Below are 16,012 nucleotides of genomic sequence, written 5' to 3' on the forward strand. Positions count from 1 at the left end.
CAAGCTCATGATTTTTTTATTTATTTTTAAGCTCAGTCTGAATCCTTTGATTTCTACTGAAAACAAATAGAAGTTTCTGTCTTTGTAGATAACGTCTTTTTTTTCCTCCTTTAATCTTCTTCTTCTTCTTCTTTCAGCTTTTCCCGGTTAAGGGTCACCACAGCGGAACTCCAGTCCACTAAAGATTGGCAGTAGATTTTTTACGGGTGCCAGCTCGACGCCCAACCTTCAATGAAGGCACGCCCATTCTATGCATGTCTTTCGAACGCCACTCGACCGCAGGGAGGACATGCAGTCTCCACACAGATGGCGCTCCAGCTGAGAATCGAACGGGAGAACCTCTTGCTGTGAGGCAATGTTACCACTGCACCACTGCGGCATATATAAAATGTTACATATCTCTAATGGTTCTTCACATATAACATGAAGTAGCACTGCTCACTGGACCTTTTCTCATTTCTCTGCAGCTCCAAACACGGATACACACTGAGATACAGCTCAGACTTCTGAATTCAAAACAGTTGCAGTGATAACATACTAAGAAGTAAATGTAATCCTTAGATTTTTAATTTGAAACAATATTCTTTTCAGCATTAGTACTAAAAATTTGAATAACAAACATTTTTTTACTTTAAAATTCAAAAAGTGTAGCAGAATGCTTTTATTTCTAATACCATGTAATATATATCTTCATTCATATTGTTAATTGTGGCTCAATGAAGAAAATGAGGCATGTGGTGTGTTCCCAGCAGAAGTTTTATTGAAAATGAATTACAAAACTGAGTGATCACATGACACATATCCTTGTCAATTCTACCTTCTAAAGCTATAAGCACTATATCCATCACTGCATGCCATAGTACTATTACCTGTCACTGTTATAATAATGTTTTTGCTTAATAAACTTCCAAACTTCTTATGTTATTCTTGCCTACAAGTGTAGAACTACAGAACTACCAACTAATTTATTAATCCTGAAGATGTGTCTAGTTTTGTATGTACTCTTTACTTGTTTTGTAATTACAGTAATTAATTCAGATACAGGTTCACAGATATCCCAAGGTCACTAAGTCATAGGACCATTCATTCCATGTCAGTACCCTCCCTCAGGCTGTACCACCTTTCTGCAGCAAGGCCATACCAATCAATCCTGGAGGAATTTTGTGAATACCTATCTAATCATTCAAGCTTTGTTTAAGGGAAGACAGCAAGTAGCACTGCTTAACATAAAAGGGAAATTTATTCCAGAGGTTTGTGAGACCCTGCATTGTACACCTGTCTCTCCACCATGTTTTATTCATCTGTTGATGAAGATTTGGGTCTTTAGTTCTAGTACTGATGAAGATATTGGACTTGCTGAAATACAGAAGGTCCAGGACAACTGGGTCTCTTCTCAATTCCTAATGAAGACAGTTTTCCCACAGATCTCTACAGAATATGAGCGTCAGCTCACACAACAGCCACATTAACAACGGAACACTGAAATACATATTATTCCTGCTAAATCACAAAGATGAATAATCTACAATGGAAGTATAAAAAGGTTGTTTACCTTGACATCACGGGATATATGGGATATCCTATGGTCAGTAACTCTGTCCTGGACATAGTTGTAAGTTCGAATTCTATCTGACTGAGCTCTTGTTCCCACCTAATCAAAGAGAAATTATCAGATGGGAGTATCATTTGCATTACAAAGTTAAAATATATTGGCCTATTTCTAGTTCCTTCATGCCTGGAATTAATAAACATTTTCAATCAATATCATTGTTGCATAATTTTTCAGGCTTCCAAACAGATGGCATCTCAATACTAGTGAATAAATTTGTGAAACAGAAGATATGGTCCTGAGTATGAGGGCTGTTTTCATTTTAATCTTGAAGACCTATTGTTTCATATAATCCCAAGTGTCACACTCTCTCACGTTACTCAAAGCACATAAAAAAACTCTGCATGACACACCAATTTTTATACCTCCACACTAATCTGCATTAGAGTTAAATGACTATATGCTCTAAAAACTTTCCTCAGTAGGGGTAGGACCAAAACAAAATAGATGTTGCCAGTTCAGCCATGTAAGCATGCATGCATATGTTTAAGTATTTATTTACTGACAAGTTCTAATGTGGCAAAGACATTTTTACAAAAGTGAACAGGGGCACTGTACCAATACAAACATAGACAGTACATTTTCTGTACAATATAAGGGGTTATAATTAGGTCTCCAGTCATGTCCAGCTTGTTATGTGTTCAAAATATGGCTGTTGGGAAACTCTCCCCTATAGCATCCTGACATTCATGTCAAGAACACATAACTGAGTTATGATCAGAAAGACTTGATCATAATTCTTAGCAGTTCATGGTGTTTTACCTGCTCCCATGTACTTCAAGAGGTAAAGAAAAAAGTGTAAGAAAGATACGTGTTACAGCTCTGAAAGCTGTAAAACACTTACTGCTGTCACAGAGAGAATGAGGAGAAACAGCTTTAAAACTGTCAAAACACTTTGATTTGCCTTTTAGGAAGATTGAATGATGTGTTTAACAGATTTTAAAGCTGTCTGTGCTTCCTGCCACTCTTTTCTAGTGGCTGCTTGTCAATATTAATGCTCTAGTGTGAGACTACAACTTAACAGTAGTAAGGGGTTGTTAACAAAAACATGATAAGCACCTTTCTAACATCAGAGAAGTGCTTAACAAGCCTGAATTTTCCCAAATTTTGGCACATGATCTTGTAGATCCACTCACTAAAACTGAATCAGCGTCAGTGCAAAATACATAAATACATACATTAGACAGTTTTAATAAAAGCAATGTATACTAATTAAACGCAGAATCATATCAACTGCTAATACAAAATATTAATAAGTCATAGCTGAATGTATATATTAAATGTCTCTAAAGGAACAAAATTAAAAATGACATTAACATTCTTTAATGGAAACAAAAATCAGACCACAAAAGGAATTAGCTTCTCATAAATGGTACAATAACAATATGCTAACTATATCACGATGAATGTTGCAGCTGACATACTTCCACCTAGAGGTACTGAATAATAAGGTGTGTTAATCAATCAAGTTACTGTGGATCTAAGTTACTCAGAGCATGTACCTGTCTATGTGAAGTAGCTTTCTAAACAAGAAAAAAGGGTACTTACGTATTATCGCAACCAGATTTTCCACGATAATACCATTTACTTCCTGATGTAGAAATCTGACTGTTAGTGTTGTAGAAATGTCAGGGATTGTCTTTTCTTTCACAGTGAAGGTTGTTTTAAGAAGGGTTATCAAGAACAATGGAAAAAGTTAGTGTCGCTGTGGCTGTGTGCACTTTACTGGCAGCATGTGTGGAACTATCTCATTTGTGCATTAACGGTGCTCATAGCCAGAGCAACACTAACTTTTTCCGTTGTTCTTGATAACCCTTCTTAAAACAACCTCCACTGTGAAAAGAAATTCAATTTAAACATAACCATACCTGTGCTGCTAATGTTAAATCACCCTTCCCTCTCTAACTTTGCATTTTCTTAACGGTTAATCCATAAGCTTACATGCTTTCTTCCAGGAGCTGCAGTAACCAATACAATGACAATATGAACTGAGAGAATTACAATGTAACCATATGTTTCATAATGGGATGATCATATCTGTGTAAAGGTTAAGTGTAAGTACATTTAATTGAACTTTACCTAAGCGTGGAGTGCAATGCAGAGACAGTAAGGACCTTCGTATTTAACTACATCAGACTGCTTTCTCCAGTCGCCAAAAAGTCATGTTTGCCTGCCCAACTTCCTTACTCCATAGCACCCCAAAGTCAGTAGCTTCTTCATCTGTTCTTCCTTCCAGTCTACAAATCTGTATAGCATTGATCCCTTTGTTAAACAAAATGATCAAACTTATTTCAGAAAAACACAGTTTACAGTATAGTTTGTTTAAGGCTGTGCTTTCAACGGTTACAGCTGCCTGACCCTTCACTTTTTCTTTTGCTCCATTTTAGAAAAGTACCATTTACCGTTTGCAGTGTTCCGCAGGAAACTTTGAGAAATGCAATGTAATGTAGTGCAACGCTGCTGGAAGTGTTTACACATGAGCATTTTCAAACATTATGTCAGTTCAGTGACACACACTTCACTAGACACTTTCAATTCATATTTCGGCAGGATAACAGCTTGGAAAGGAGCCAGTTCTTCTCAGAATCTGGTTGCGATAATACGCAAGTACCGAAAAAGATATGCAATGTAAGTTCAAGAGGTCCAAAATTATATATATAAAAGATACACAAGGGAAGGTTACAGCTCGTATAGATGCATACAGAAGTGAAGCAAGGCTTTTTTGAAGTGTACATAAACTTTCATGCTGTTGGCTCCACATTATCACAACAGTCCACTCCTCATCATATAATACATACTGTTATTTGACTATACTGTATAGTTGTGATTCATATTCGGGAATGTAGCCAGAGATTTTTAATTTGTATGCCAAGATCTTATATTATTCCCCAATAAAAATCTCCTTTATCTACAGTACAAATATTAAAAATATTAGCATAAGGGATCACAAGTAGCAAAATACAAGTACTAGAGATCTCTGATTATATAACTAGTAATGTATCATGCATCTATCACCTTTGAAACATTTACCATCTTTTCTAGTCCACTTATTTTGAAGATGGTAGACCGTGTCCTTGACATAGGAAAAATGTTTCCTCCTCAAAAAATTATTTTTACATCACTGAAGTTGCCAGTGTACAAACATATTTCTAAACTGTCAGTTAGGGAACAAGAAATTATTCATCTACAGTGGATATGAATGATTTCAAGTATTTGTGATGTTTTTATCTGCTGCCCCCCCCCCCTCAAAAAAGTAAGAAAACAAGTAATAATGGTGAATGAGAATCGTATATCCAAACCACTGGGCAGCAACCTTACCGGATGCTGCATAATTATACAGCCTTCCACAGTCATTTCATTGTTTTGTGTTAGCAAATATACTATCTCTATTCTAGGCTTATACAGCATTTGAAATTAACAACATTCTTTTCCACAATCAGTGCTTTTAATGGAACGGATTACTACTCAGAGATAGGCTGTTGGTTCTCATCTAACTGCCTAAATGGCCTACCTTTATTCAGCAATTTCCATACAACAAAAGAAGACAGTTTAAACTATTAGTACAAAAAACAATCAAGCAAAAGACACTACCCAGAACTCAAATGTGTCAGTTAAAGGATTCAGCTTCTGCTATTTTTTTTAACATGAGAGACTTCGGCGAGGTTAGATTACCGTTCTAAAGTGCGCCCGGGAATAACTAACAAGCAAGCACATTATTACCTGAATTTTCCGAGCAGTTTGTCTTTGTTCCAGACCCCTTTCCAGTGTCTGTTGATACAGCTTAGCTCTTAGGATTCTCAGAGCAGTCTCCTTGTTTTGTAGCTGAGACCTCTCCTGCTGACACTCCACTGACATTCCTTAAAATAAATAAATAAAGAATTTGCTGTAAAACATGCAGCAGGAATAACATGCAACTTAAATTAAAGCAAATATTAGTCTGAGGTTAAAACACACTGAAATTTGACTACTTAAAAAATACAAGTTGATAAACCACTGTCATAGTTATTTGGAAATCATCAGACACTTTTTGCTATGTTCAAAACATACATGCAAAATAAAGTCAAGCAACTTTAAGCAAAAAAAAAAAAAAAAAAAAAAGATATTTAAATATAAACTTGCCAAATTTACAGTAACGTACAGCAGATGCTGCAGAATGGAAGGACTGCCCAACTCCAGGGAGATAGTGAAAAGATACCCACTGTTGAGGACTCCATCAAAGATCAACTGTTGTGTCTAATACCATGATTCCTATGCAGTGAGTGAACTGACAGGAAGAATCCCAAGTGCTACCATAAATCTCTCTGAGGTTTTACAGAGGTCAGAAAGCCAAGGCCTGCAACACTGAATACAAAGGATGCCAAACTTCTTCATCTTCATCCAACTATTAATAGTAGTAACAGAATCCACATGTCTCTGGGTAGAGCAGTCATTGGCCGCAGCATTCATCAACATGTAGTTAGCCATATGATAGGAAAACAATGAAATCAACAAATCACTTGGCTAGTTATCAGGCATGTGGTCCAGGAGACCACCAGCTTCCACAGAGCACTGTCTGACCAAACAGTAGACAAATGGAGGCTGAGACAATCAAACCCTGGGTTACAATGACCAGCTCCTTTTCAGTTAATTGCCTTAATCCACTGCACTAAATGTTAGACCTCAGAAAACATTTGCTTAACAAGTGTGAACCCCTCCCTTCCAGCAGCAAACTAGAAGAAAAAGCTACTCTGTCTTCCTGAACGTATGCACACTCTTTAGGAAAACATATTCATACTTCTATATAAGTATCCTCTGTACAGTATGCAGATGACTGCACTCTTATCGGCCATTCATACAATCTAGAAAACCTAGAAAATTTTACACAACATGCCTTTATATCTCCAATGAAAACTGACTTTGTAATCACCAATGCCTTCTTAATCTAGAGAAAATGAAACTCCTTTTATTTTTCCCTAATTCACTTAGCCATGAGAAACAAAGTTAAAAATCACACCCCTAAACAATACACCAATTTAAGTAGTGCACCATACAAAATTGATGGGAGTTACAATAGATGACAACCTCAAATATGGCCTCAACATACAGAACAATATAAATAGCAATGCTGTATAGAGCCAAAATATTCCTTACTGTATCCACCACAGTCACTCTTGCTACTACATACCTACACCCCTCTCTATTACTAGATTCTCCCGTCTTGACTAACCTTCAGGCCACCCTAATTCTAAACTAGAACAGTGTTATAACATGGTAACTAGATTTACAGCTAAGACAACTCTACATTGGCTAGAATTATCCCACCAACTAAATTATAGCCAGCTTGTCTTAGCACACAAAATTATATTTAATCCCACTTCCTGCCCAGCTGTAAGTACAATTCTCTACCACTACCTCCCAAATCATCACCTTCGATATTCTTACAAAAAATCTACTTGACACATCTATAAGCCTTACAAAAACTACTGTCAAAGTCTGTACTAACATTGTGCAGCAAAAGTCTAGATTACAATCCATACACCACTCAGGGCAATAAATAACATTATTTTACTTAAGGTGCAAATAAATGAATTCCTCTGTGACTCATGGCTTTGTGCATGCTGCTCTCCTGGGTAATAATTTCATCTCCTACTCCTCTAATACAGATATAAACCCTAGATCTCCTTTTCCTTGTTTTTATTTCTCTTACTCTGAATCTTGTTTTTTCTCTTTATTTCTCCTATTGTCCATAACTACTTAACTTATAAATCTAACAAATACTTATTTCACATTCTCCCCTCCCTTCCACTCCTCCTCCTTATCCACTGTTTGAATGTTCCACTCTGAAATTTGCTTTATGAGTGAGTAATAAACTCTCAGACTTATAACATGTCAACGCATTTCAGTGGTACATGATATTGTATTTAACTTGTTTTAATGACTGTATATCACTTAGCCATGAGAAACAAAGTTAAAATCAAACCCCTAAACAATACACCAACTGAAGTAGTGCACCATACAAAACTGATGGGGGTTACAACAGATGACAGCCTCAAATATGACCTCCACATACAGAACAATATAAAAAACTCACCTAAAATAGCAATGCTGTATAGAGCCAAACAATTCCTTACTGTAATCCACCACAGTCACCCTTGCCACTACATACATACACCCCTCTCTAAAACATGATTCTTCCATCCTGACTAACCTTCAGGCCATCCTAAATCTAAACTAGAACAGTCTAGTCTAGTCCAAATACAGATTTGCTGTATCCAGGACTGTTTGTAAGATTCTGAGTGGTGCCAAAGTCTGCTCTTCAACTTTTCCCTTAGATCTACTAGTTCTCTCCTCTCCTACAATTTTACTAGCTTATTAGTCTAGCACTTTACCAAACTTCTTGTAGCAATTATTGTAGCACACAAAAGTGCTACCAGCACTAAACGTTCTACAAGGAAATAGCTCCAGTACTTATTATTAATGCCCACCCCTCCAGGCATGTCTAAAGGTCAGTTTCCTGTGCATTCTCCTATTAACCTGGTGAACTTGGGCATCCTGAAGCAATGCAGCAACTTGCCTCATGTACATTGACAACCCTCTCCACTTACCTCCCAACACTCAGACTTGCAAGAGATGCACTTGTATATCCAAACTGGAAGCCACACATTCTATTGCCAAGAATGGAATAGCTGGTCAAGAGGAGAAGGTCAACACTTGCACCACACCACATGGAACACATAGCCCTCCAGAAAAAACACCAGTACTGCCTTCACATAAAAACACAAACCACACACTCACCTTTGCGGAGGCTCTCAATAAAAATCTACCCAAACAGCAGAGACCTGCAAGGCAGAAACGCACTCAACCACCACAACACAACACTAATCATGAGACACACAACTCTCCTAAATAGTGTGCCACTCAACCAAAGCCCCTAAGGCAAAACAGCATGCCCAGCACACTAGTCATAGGTGACTCGATAGTGAGGCACACTGATGTCCCACTCACTAGGTTGAATAAGGAGAAAGTAACAGTCAGCTGCCAGGATCCACCACATAATGCATGCACTCAAGTCCCTCAACAACAGGTACAAATATGACTCTGTCATTGTACATGTGGGTGTGAATGACCTGAGACGTACCTCCCTGGACTACATGACAAAAGACATGGAGGAGCTCTCGGATTATGTAGCCCAGGTGGGTATGACCCTAGCCCTGAGCAGCATCCTACCATCACCCAGAATGATACCTCAGTACAAGCAGAATATGATTTATTTCAACAACTGGCTAAGTTTCTGGTGTCATTCTAAGGGTATCCAGTATCTGTCTGCCTGAGATGACATGATAGATAGACCTCGATGCTTTGCCAGAGATGGCCTGCATCTGTCACCCCTGAGCTTCCGGATACTGGCCAAGGCTCTTGCCACCCCTATAGTGCCTTTTTTTAGGTGGTGTTCCAAAGACCAAATTACCACCGTAACAGCTACAAACAAATGCAATCTGAGGTTAATGCTGCTCAATGCTAGAAGACGAAATCTCAAAATGCACTCGCTGGAAGCACTCCTTAAAATGGAGAACATCGATATTTGTGCCATAACAGAGACCTGGTTCAAGGCAGCAGGAAGCACCCCTGCACTACCAGGATATAACTCATTCCACACCTTTCAGCCCCAGAACTTGGACCAAAGCTCCAAAGGTGGTGTTTCCATATTCATAAAGAATGCACACACCTCCAGACTAGTAGCCCAACATAACGCATCTGAGATACTTCAGGTGGAGCTAACATTGGGTAAGATAGCGATTCAGGTCGCAGCCTGCTACAGGCCCCCAACCATGTCCCAAGACTCACACTCCATGTTCCTAAGCACCCTGGAGAATATTAGGGTCCAACCTAACACTCTCATACTGGGCGACCTCAACTACCCCTTCATTAACTGGGAAAAACTACACATGTACCAATACACTTGCCTAACGTTTCCTGGAATTCATTAATTCCAATGCCCTGGACCAGCTCTTTCTTACCCCCACTAGAGGTAGCAACATCCTTGACCTGGTCATTACTAACATGGGTGACCGTTGCTCTACACCAATAGTTAACTCCTCCCTGGTTAGATCCGACCACAAACTAATCACCTTGGAAATCCACATCCCTCCCACCCCCACCCCCCACACAGGTAACCACCATGAAAAACTTCTCCAAAGCTAACTTTGGGTTCTTAAAAACAGATGTGGCTAACTTCACGGCACCCATGCAAATGGAGATCAGTTGCATGAGTGCCAAATAATACACCAATGCACTGTACAAACCCGTACACAAATGCACGGATCTCGCCATGCCTAACAGAACCAAGACACTCTCCTCCAAAAAAAGGAAGCTAATCGGAAGCCAATCTGGTGGTCCCCTGCCACAAACAAACTCTACAATGGGAGGAAACTGATGCAGAATAAACTGATGCGGAATAAGGTGAAGTCCCAAGACTGGAAAAACTTCCTTATCAGTCTCAACAAAAAGTTGAGATCCCTCATCAAATCCTCTAAAGTTAGCTATGAAAACAGAACTGTAGCAGAAAGTAAAGACAACCGCAAGGCCTTCTATAGTTATGTAAAGAATCTCCACGGCAATACCGAGATTTGCTCGGAGCTACTGCACAATGGTACCTCCTATACCGAGCCAACAGATATTGCCAATATACTGGCCGGCAGATTCAGTGCCAACTTTACCCCCCCCCCCCCAAGGGACCAGTCACAATACCAGTAGATTGCCAGTCACCCAGTATTACTGCTGCACAGGTTAAAACAGCACTGTCCAAGGCCAAGAATACAGCTTCTATGGGACCTGACAATATCCCTGGCTGTATTCTACATGAACTACAGAGTGAACTGGCACCTCACCTCTGTTTCTTGTTCAATCACAGCCTCACCACAGGCTTTGTCCCTACCGAATGGTGCACTGCTACAGTCATCCCTCTCCACAAAGGAGAAGAGACTACAGACCCTGGGAACTATCGCCCCATTAGCCTGACGAGTCTCATATGCAAAGCTAAGGAACGCATCATCATGGACCTAATAAACAAGGATATAGGGAATCTCCAAACTCTAGAACCTGCACAGTTTGGTTTTGTGAAGGGTAGATCATGGCTGCTCAACTTCTTTGAGTCAGTCACCAGAGCTGTGGATGAAGGCAAGGTGGTTCATACAGCCTACCTTGATCTGGCCAAGGCCTTTGATACCATTCCCCACTCAGGAATCATAGCAAAACTCACTAAGCTAGGCATCAACCCCTATATCACTAGGTGGGTTGCAAACTGGCTCACAGGTAGAACCAACAGTGTGAAAGTAGCTGACTCCAAGTCAGACTGCCGATCAGTCATGAGTGGAGTCCCACAGGGTTCGGTCCTGGGTCCTCTCCTGTTTGGTATCTACTTCTCTGAAGTCCAGGCCAACACGAAGGGATGCTGGCTGACAAAGTTCGCAGACGATTGCAAGTTTGGAGCTATTATTAACTCTCCAAGTGATGTTGACATCCTACAGAAAGGCCTCACTGAGACCAACGACTGGTGTCAGAAAGTACAGCTGTGTACATTACCATAAATGTAGATGTTCGAATGTATTCACTGTTGCAGTCATCACCTGTGGTTATCCCTGCTGTGGTAGCCCTCGGCTGGCCTGAATACCAGAGTCAATGTTTTTCTGCATCAGCTGCTGTCGCCTGTAGACTGACATCAGGTAGTCAGTGCTATAAAAACAAGGCAGCTGACGCCATTACATCAGTTTTTCTTGCCCTAACCAGTCAGAAGCCCCAGGAAATATGGCAAAGTGGTCCTGGTGGTTAACAACCACCTCAAGAAGCTTATGTCTCTCTAATGAAAGAGGATATAAGGGGGAAGGAGGGAGGGAAACCAGGACTGCAACAGTGAATACACTCGAACATCTACATTTATGGTAAGTTTACACAACTGTACTATGTCCTTCATATTTCACTGTTGCAGTCATCACCTGTGGGAGGATGCTTTGTAAAGGTTTGGACCGAGGTCCAGGTGGCAGCTTCCAAGATGTCCCTGGTGGGAACTCCTCTGAGGAATGCTTTGGAAGTGGGGCTGCCCTTGGGAATGGGTATGAACAGACTTAGGGGGAGGTTTCCCATGAAATCTGTAGCAGAAATGGATACAGTATGATATCCATTTGGAAATAGTCTGCTTGGAAATGGGCTTTCCCTCTGCCCGTTGGGCAAAACTGACAAGAAGTTGGTCCGTTTTAATGAAGGGTTTAGTACAGTCCAGGTAGTATCTGAGCTGTCTGTGCACATCTAGAGAATGCAGAATTCTTTCCCCCTTGTTTTGAGGGTTAGGGAAGAAGGTGGGCAGATGAATGGCCTGGTTGAGAGTCACAGTAAATACCACCTTGGGCATAAAGGAGGGGTTAGTCTTAAGGGAAACCCTGTCTGCATGGAAAATGATGAAGGGCTCGATGCCCATCAGTGCCTGAAGTTTTGAAACCCTTTTGGCTGAGGTGATAACTAGCAAAAAAGCAGTCTTCCAGGGGAGGCATTTCAGTTCTGCTGAAGCAGCAGGTTCGAAGGGTGGTAAGGTTAATTTTTCCAAAATATATAATTTAGGTCCCAGGCTAGAGAGGGTGGCCTTCTGGGAGGTCTGATATTAGAAGCCCCTCTGAGGAATTGTTTAATCAAAGGATGAGAAAACAGGGGCTGGTCTGTATTACAATGAGGTGAAATGGCTGATGCGTGGATTTTAACAGAAGAGAAGGAGAGGCCACTATTGAGTAATTCCGTTAGATAGTCCAGGATAAGACGGACAGAAGGTTGTGAGGAACTGGCCACTCTGGACTGGCTCCAGGAGCAGAATCTTTTCCATTTCCCTGCGTAAGATTTTCTGATGCTGGGCCTTCTGGCCTCTGTGATAATGTCTAGGACTTGCTTACTTAGCAGAAGCCCCTTGCTCATCTTGGGAGTATCAGCCGAGCTGATGGTTTGAGAGTCTGCAAGTCTGGGTGCAGCATTTCCCCCCCTGCTTGAGTCAAGAAGTTTGGGATCTGGGGAAGGTGCCTGGGAGGCTGTGATGTCAGGCTGTGCAGCAAGGGGTACCAATGTTGTCTGGGTTAATATGGAGCAATGAGGATGGCCTTGGGTCCCTCCTTCCTTATCTTGATGAGTACCTTGGGAATAAGAGGCAGAGGGGGAATGCTTACACAAAGAGGGAGCTCCAGGGGAACGTCAAGGCATCTACCTTCCATGCTAGGTGGTGATACTCCCTGGTACAGAATTTCTTTAGAGTGGTTGAGGTGTGAAGCAAAGAGATCCACCTCCGGATTTCCCCACACTTGATTCACTTGCAAAAAGATCTTTCTGTGGAGCTGCCATTCATGGAGGTCCAGTAAGTGTCTGCTTAAGTGGTCTGCCAGGGTGTTTTTGATCCCTAGTAGGTATTGGGCTATTAGGTGTAATTCCATGGAGGAGGCAGTCAGCCAGAGGTTCATGACCAGCCTGCACAGAGGATAAGATTGTGTCCCTCCCTGCTTGTTGATGTACCACATTACTGTGGTGTTGTCTGTTTTGATAAGGAGAACCCCTGGCCTGAGATGGGGTTGGAAGGATGTCACAGCCTTTTGCACTGCCATCATTTCCTTCTGGTCGATATGTAAGGAAAGGTGTCTGGCATCCCAAAGACCTTGGGTGCACCTGCCTGCTAGGTGGGCTCCCCAAGTAATGTCTGAGGCACCGGTGGTGATGGTCTGCCCGGTAGGGCGGAGGATGAAGGGTCTGGTTCTTGGCACAGGCCCCTGCCCATCAGAGAAACTCGGCTCTTATACAGGGGATCAGAGGGAGAGAGGTCTCTAGAGGCTGTGAGTGTTGACACCAAAAGTTCTTTAGATACCACTGAAGTTTCCTCATGTGAAGCCTGGCCAGAGGAATTAGAAGGATGCAAGATGCCATGTACCCCAAGGCTTGCAGGAAGTTTCTCACTGTGAGGTGACTTTTTGATGCCAGCTGGGTAAAGTAGAGAGGCAGGAAGCTCTGCTTTTCTGGGGATAGGAAAACCATTTGGGATGCTGTGTCCAGCAGTACTCCCAGGAAAATGATCCTCCTGGAGGGAGTTTGCTTTGATTTAGTCTCATTGATGGTGAACCCCAAGGAAGTAAGGAGGATTTTGACAAAGTGGAGGTCCTGGAGCAGCTTTTCTTTGCACTCTGCCTGAATGAGGCAGTCGTCCAGATAAGGGTAAATCTGTATACTTCTCTGTGTGCAAAATGCTATGGCCGGGGCCAAACATTTGGTGAAAACTCTGGGAGCAGTAGATAAGCCAAAGGGAAGAGCAGAGAACTGAAAGTGCTATGAGCCTGCTCTGAAAAGTACAGTTCTGTACCTACCATAAATGTAGATGTTCGAGTGTATTCACTGTTGCAGTCATTACTCTAGGGTTATCCTGCTGGCAGGCTAACCTCAGTCGGCCAGAATTCCAAAGTCTAGGTCCGGCGTCAGTTGCTGTCACCTCTTCCCTGACGTCAATGTGCCAGGGGTATAAAAGATGCAGCCGACGCCATTTTCTTCAATTTTTCTTGCCCCAGATGTCAGATGCCCCCAAATTGTTAGGCTGAAAAATATGCCAATAAAAATGCATGCACAAAAATAACATTTCCTTCATCTACAAGCAAATACACCAAATAGGTTGTATAGGATAGAGAAGTGCAGATAAGTCCCAGCAAAGAAAAGGGGGATGGTGGGTGGGTAACCTGGACTGCAACAGTGAATACACTCGAAGATCTACATTTATGGTAGGTACATAACTGTACTATGTTCATCGTGTTTCACTGTTGCAGTCATTACTCTTGGGTTGAATCCCAAAGCTGAGGATGGGTGGCTGGGCTAAATAGGATTAGGAGAGGCTATGAGGCCCTGCAGAACTGCAGTGGCAAAGCCTGCTCTGGACTTAGAGTAAAGAGGTAAGTGGTAGTACTTTGTGAAAGTGTGTACTGAACTCCAAGTTGCAGCCTCTAAGATATCTTTGGTTGGTACTCCTCTGAGGAAGGCTGCTGAAGTGGCTGCTGCTCTGGTGGAATGAGGCCTAATGCCCTTAGGCACTGATTTGCCATGTTGAAAATAGCAGAAACGGATGCAATGGCCTATCCATTTAGAAATAGTCTGTTTTGAGATAGCCTTTCCTTGTGATCCTGCAGCATATGACACTAAAAGTTGCACAGTCTTTCTGAAAGCTTTAGTTCTGTCCAAGTAGAAGCATAACTGCCTGTGTATGTCCAAAGAATGCAGAATTTTCTCACCCTAGTTCTGTGGATTTGGATAAAAGGTAGGCAAGTGAATGGTTTGGTTGAGGGCCACACTGGACACCACCTTAGGCATAAATGTAGGGTTTGTCCTCAAAGAAACCCTGTCTGGATGAAAAATGATAAAAGGTTCCACAGCCATGAGTGCTTGTAACTCCGAGACTCGTCTTGCAGAGGTTATTGCTAGGAGCAGAGCTGTTTTCCAGGATAAGAATTTTATATCTGCTGTTGATGCTGGCTCAAAAGGAGGCAGTGTGAGTTTTTCCAAAACATAACTGAGGTCCCAGGTCGGAAATGGTGCTCTCCTTGGAGGCCTAATGTTTTTGGCCCCTCTGAGGTACTGCCTTATTAAAGGATGAGAAAAAATAAGTGGTTCCATATTGTAATGGGCTTAAATGGCAGAGGCATGAATTTTAATTGATGAGAAAGAAAGGCCTTTGTTCAGCATCTCCATTAGGTATTGTAAAATCTGAGGGATATTTGGTACACACGTGTCAATGCCTTGTTCCTGGTTCCAAGCACAGAATCTCTTCCATTTTTTTGCATAAGATTTTCTGGTACTGGGCCTCCTGGCCTCCAAGATAACATCCATAACAGCTTTTGAAAGAGGAGTGTTCGGAATGGCTACATTATCCATCATGCTGCCAGATTTAAGGTCCTGCGTTGGCTGTGCAGGATCTGATTGTTTTGTTGGGTCAGCAAGTGAGGAGTTTGAGGTAATATCCATGCTGGACCTTGAGACAAGCTCTTTAGGATTGGGTACCAGTGCTGGTGTGGCCAGTCTGGTGCAATCAGCATCATTTTTGGCTTCTCTTGTCTGACCTTTAGGAGTACCCTGGGAAGGAGAGGCAGTGGAGGAAAGGCATATACTCTTAGTTTTTTTCTGGCTGAAGGATAGGGCGTCCACTTTCCATGCTTGCTTCTGATAAATCCTTGTGCAAAATCTCTGCAATTGGCAGTTGTGAGGGGAGGCAAATAGATCTATGTCTGGGCATCCCCATTTCCTTGTTATCATGCTGAAGACTTGTGGATCCAGTTTCCATTCATGGGGATCCATGAGGTTTCTGCTTAGTTCATCTGCCAGAGTATTTGTTTTTCCTGGCAGGAATTGTGCTTGCAGGTGAACTTGAAA

At 41.7% G+C, this 16,012-nt stretch overlaps 1 protein-coding gene across 3 annotated transcripts in view; it reads right to left on the minus strand.

Annotated features, from left to right (window-relative positions):
* Nucleotides 1-16,012, minus strand: part of MTRF1 (mitochondrial translation release factor 1) — a 793,430-nt gene that overhangs the window by 114,325 nt on the left and 663,093 nt on the right. For all 3 annotated transcript variants that reach the window (XM_044071697.1, XM_044071698.1, XM_044071696.1), the window contains 2 exons: nt 5,330-5,466; nt 1,553-1,651 (listed from right to left, as the gene is read on the minus strand). In XM_044071697.1, the coding sequence (XP_043927632.1) occupies nt 1,553-1,651; nt 5,330-5,466 (236 nt within the window). The remainder of the gene's footprint in view (nt 1-1,552; nt 1,652-5,329; nt 5,467-16,012) is intronic.

Source organism: Protopterus annectens, chromosome 5.part0 (assembly GCF_019279795.1).
Source record: "Protopterus annectens isolate FY-2018-M chromosome 5.part0, PAN1.0, whole genome shotgun sequence".
NCBI classification, from domain to species: Eukaryota; Metazoa; Chordata; order Ceratodontiformes; family Protopteridae; genus Protopterus; species Protopterus annectens.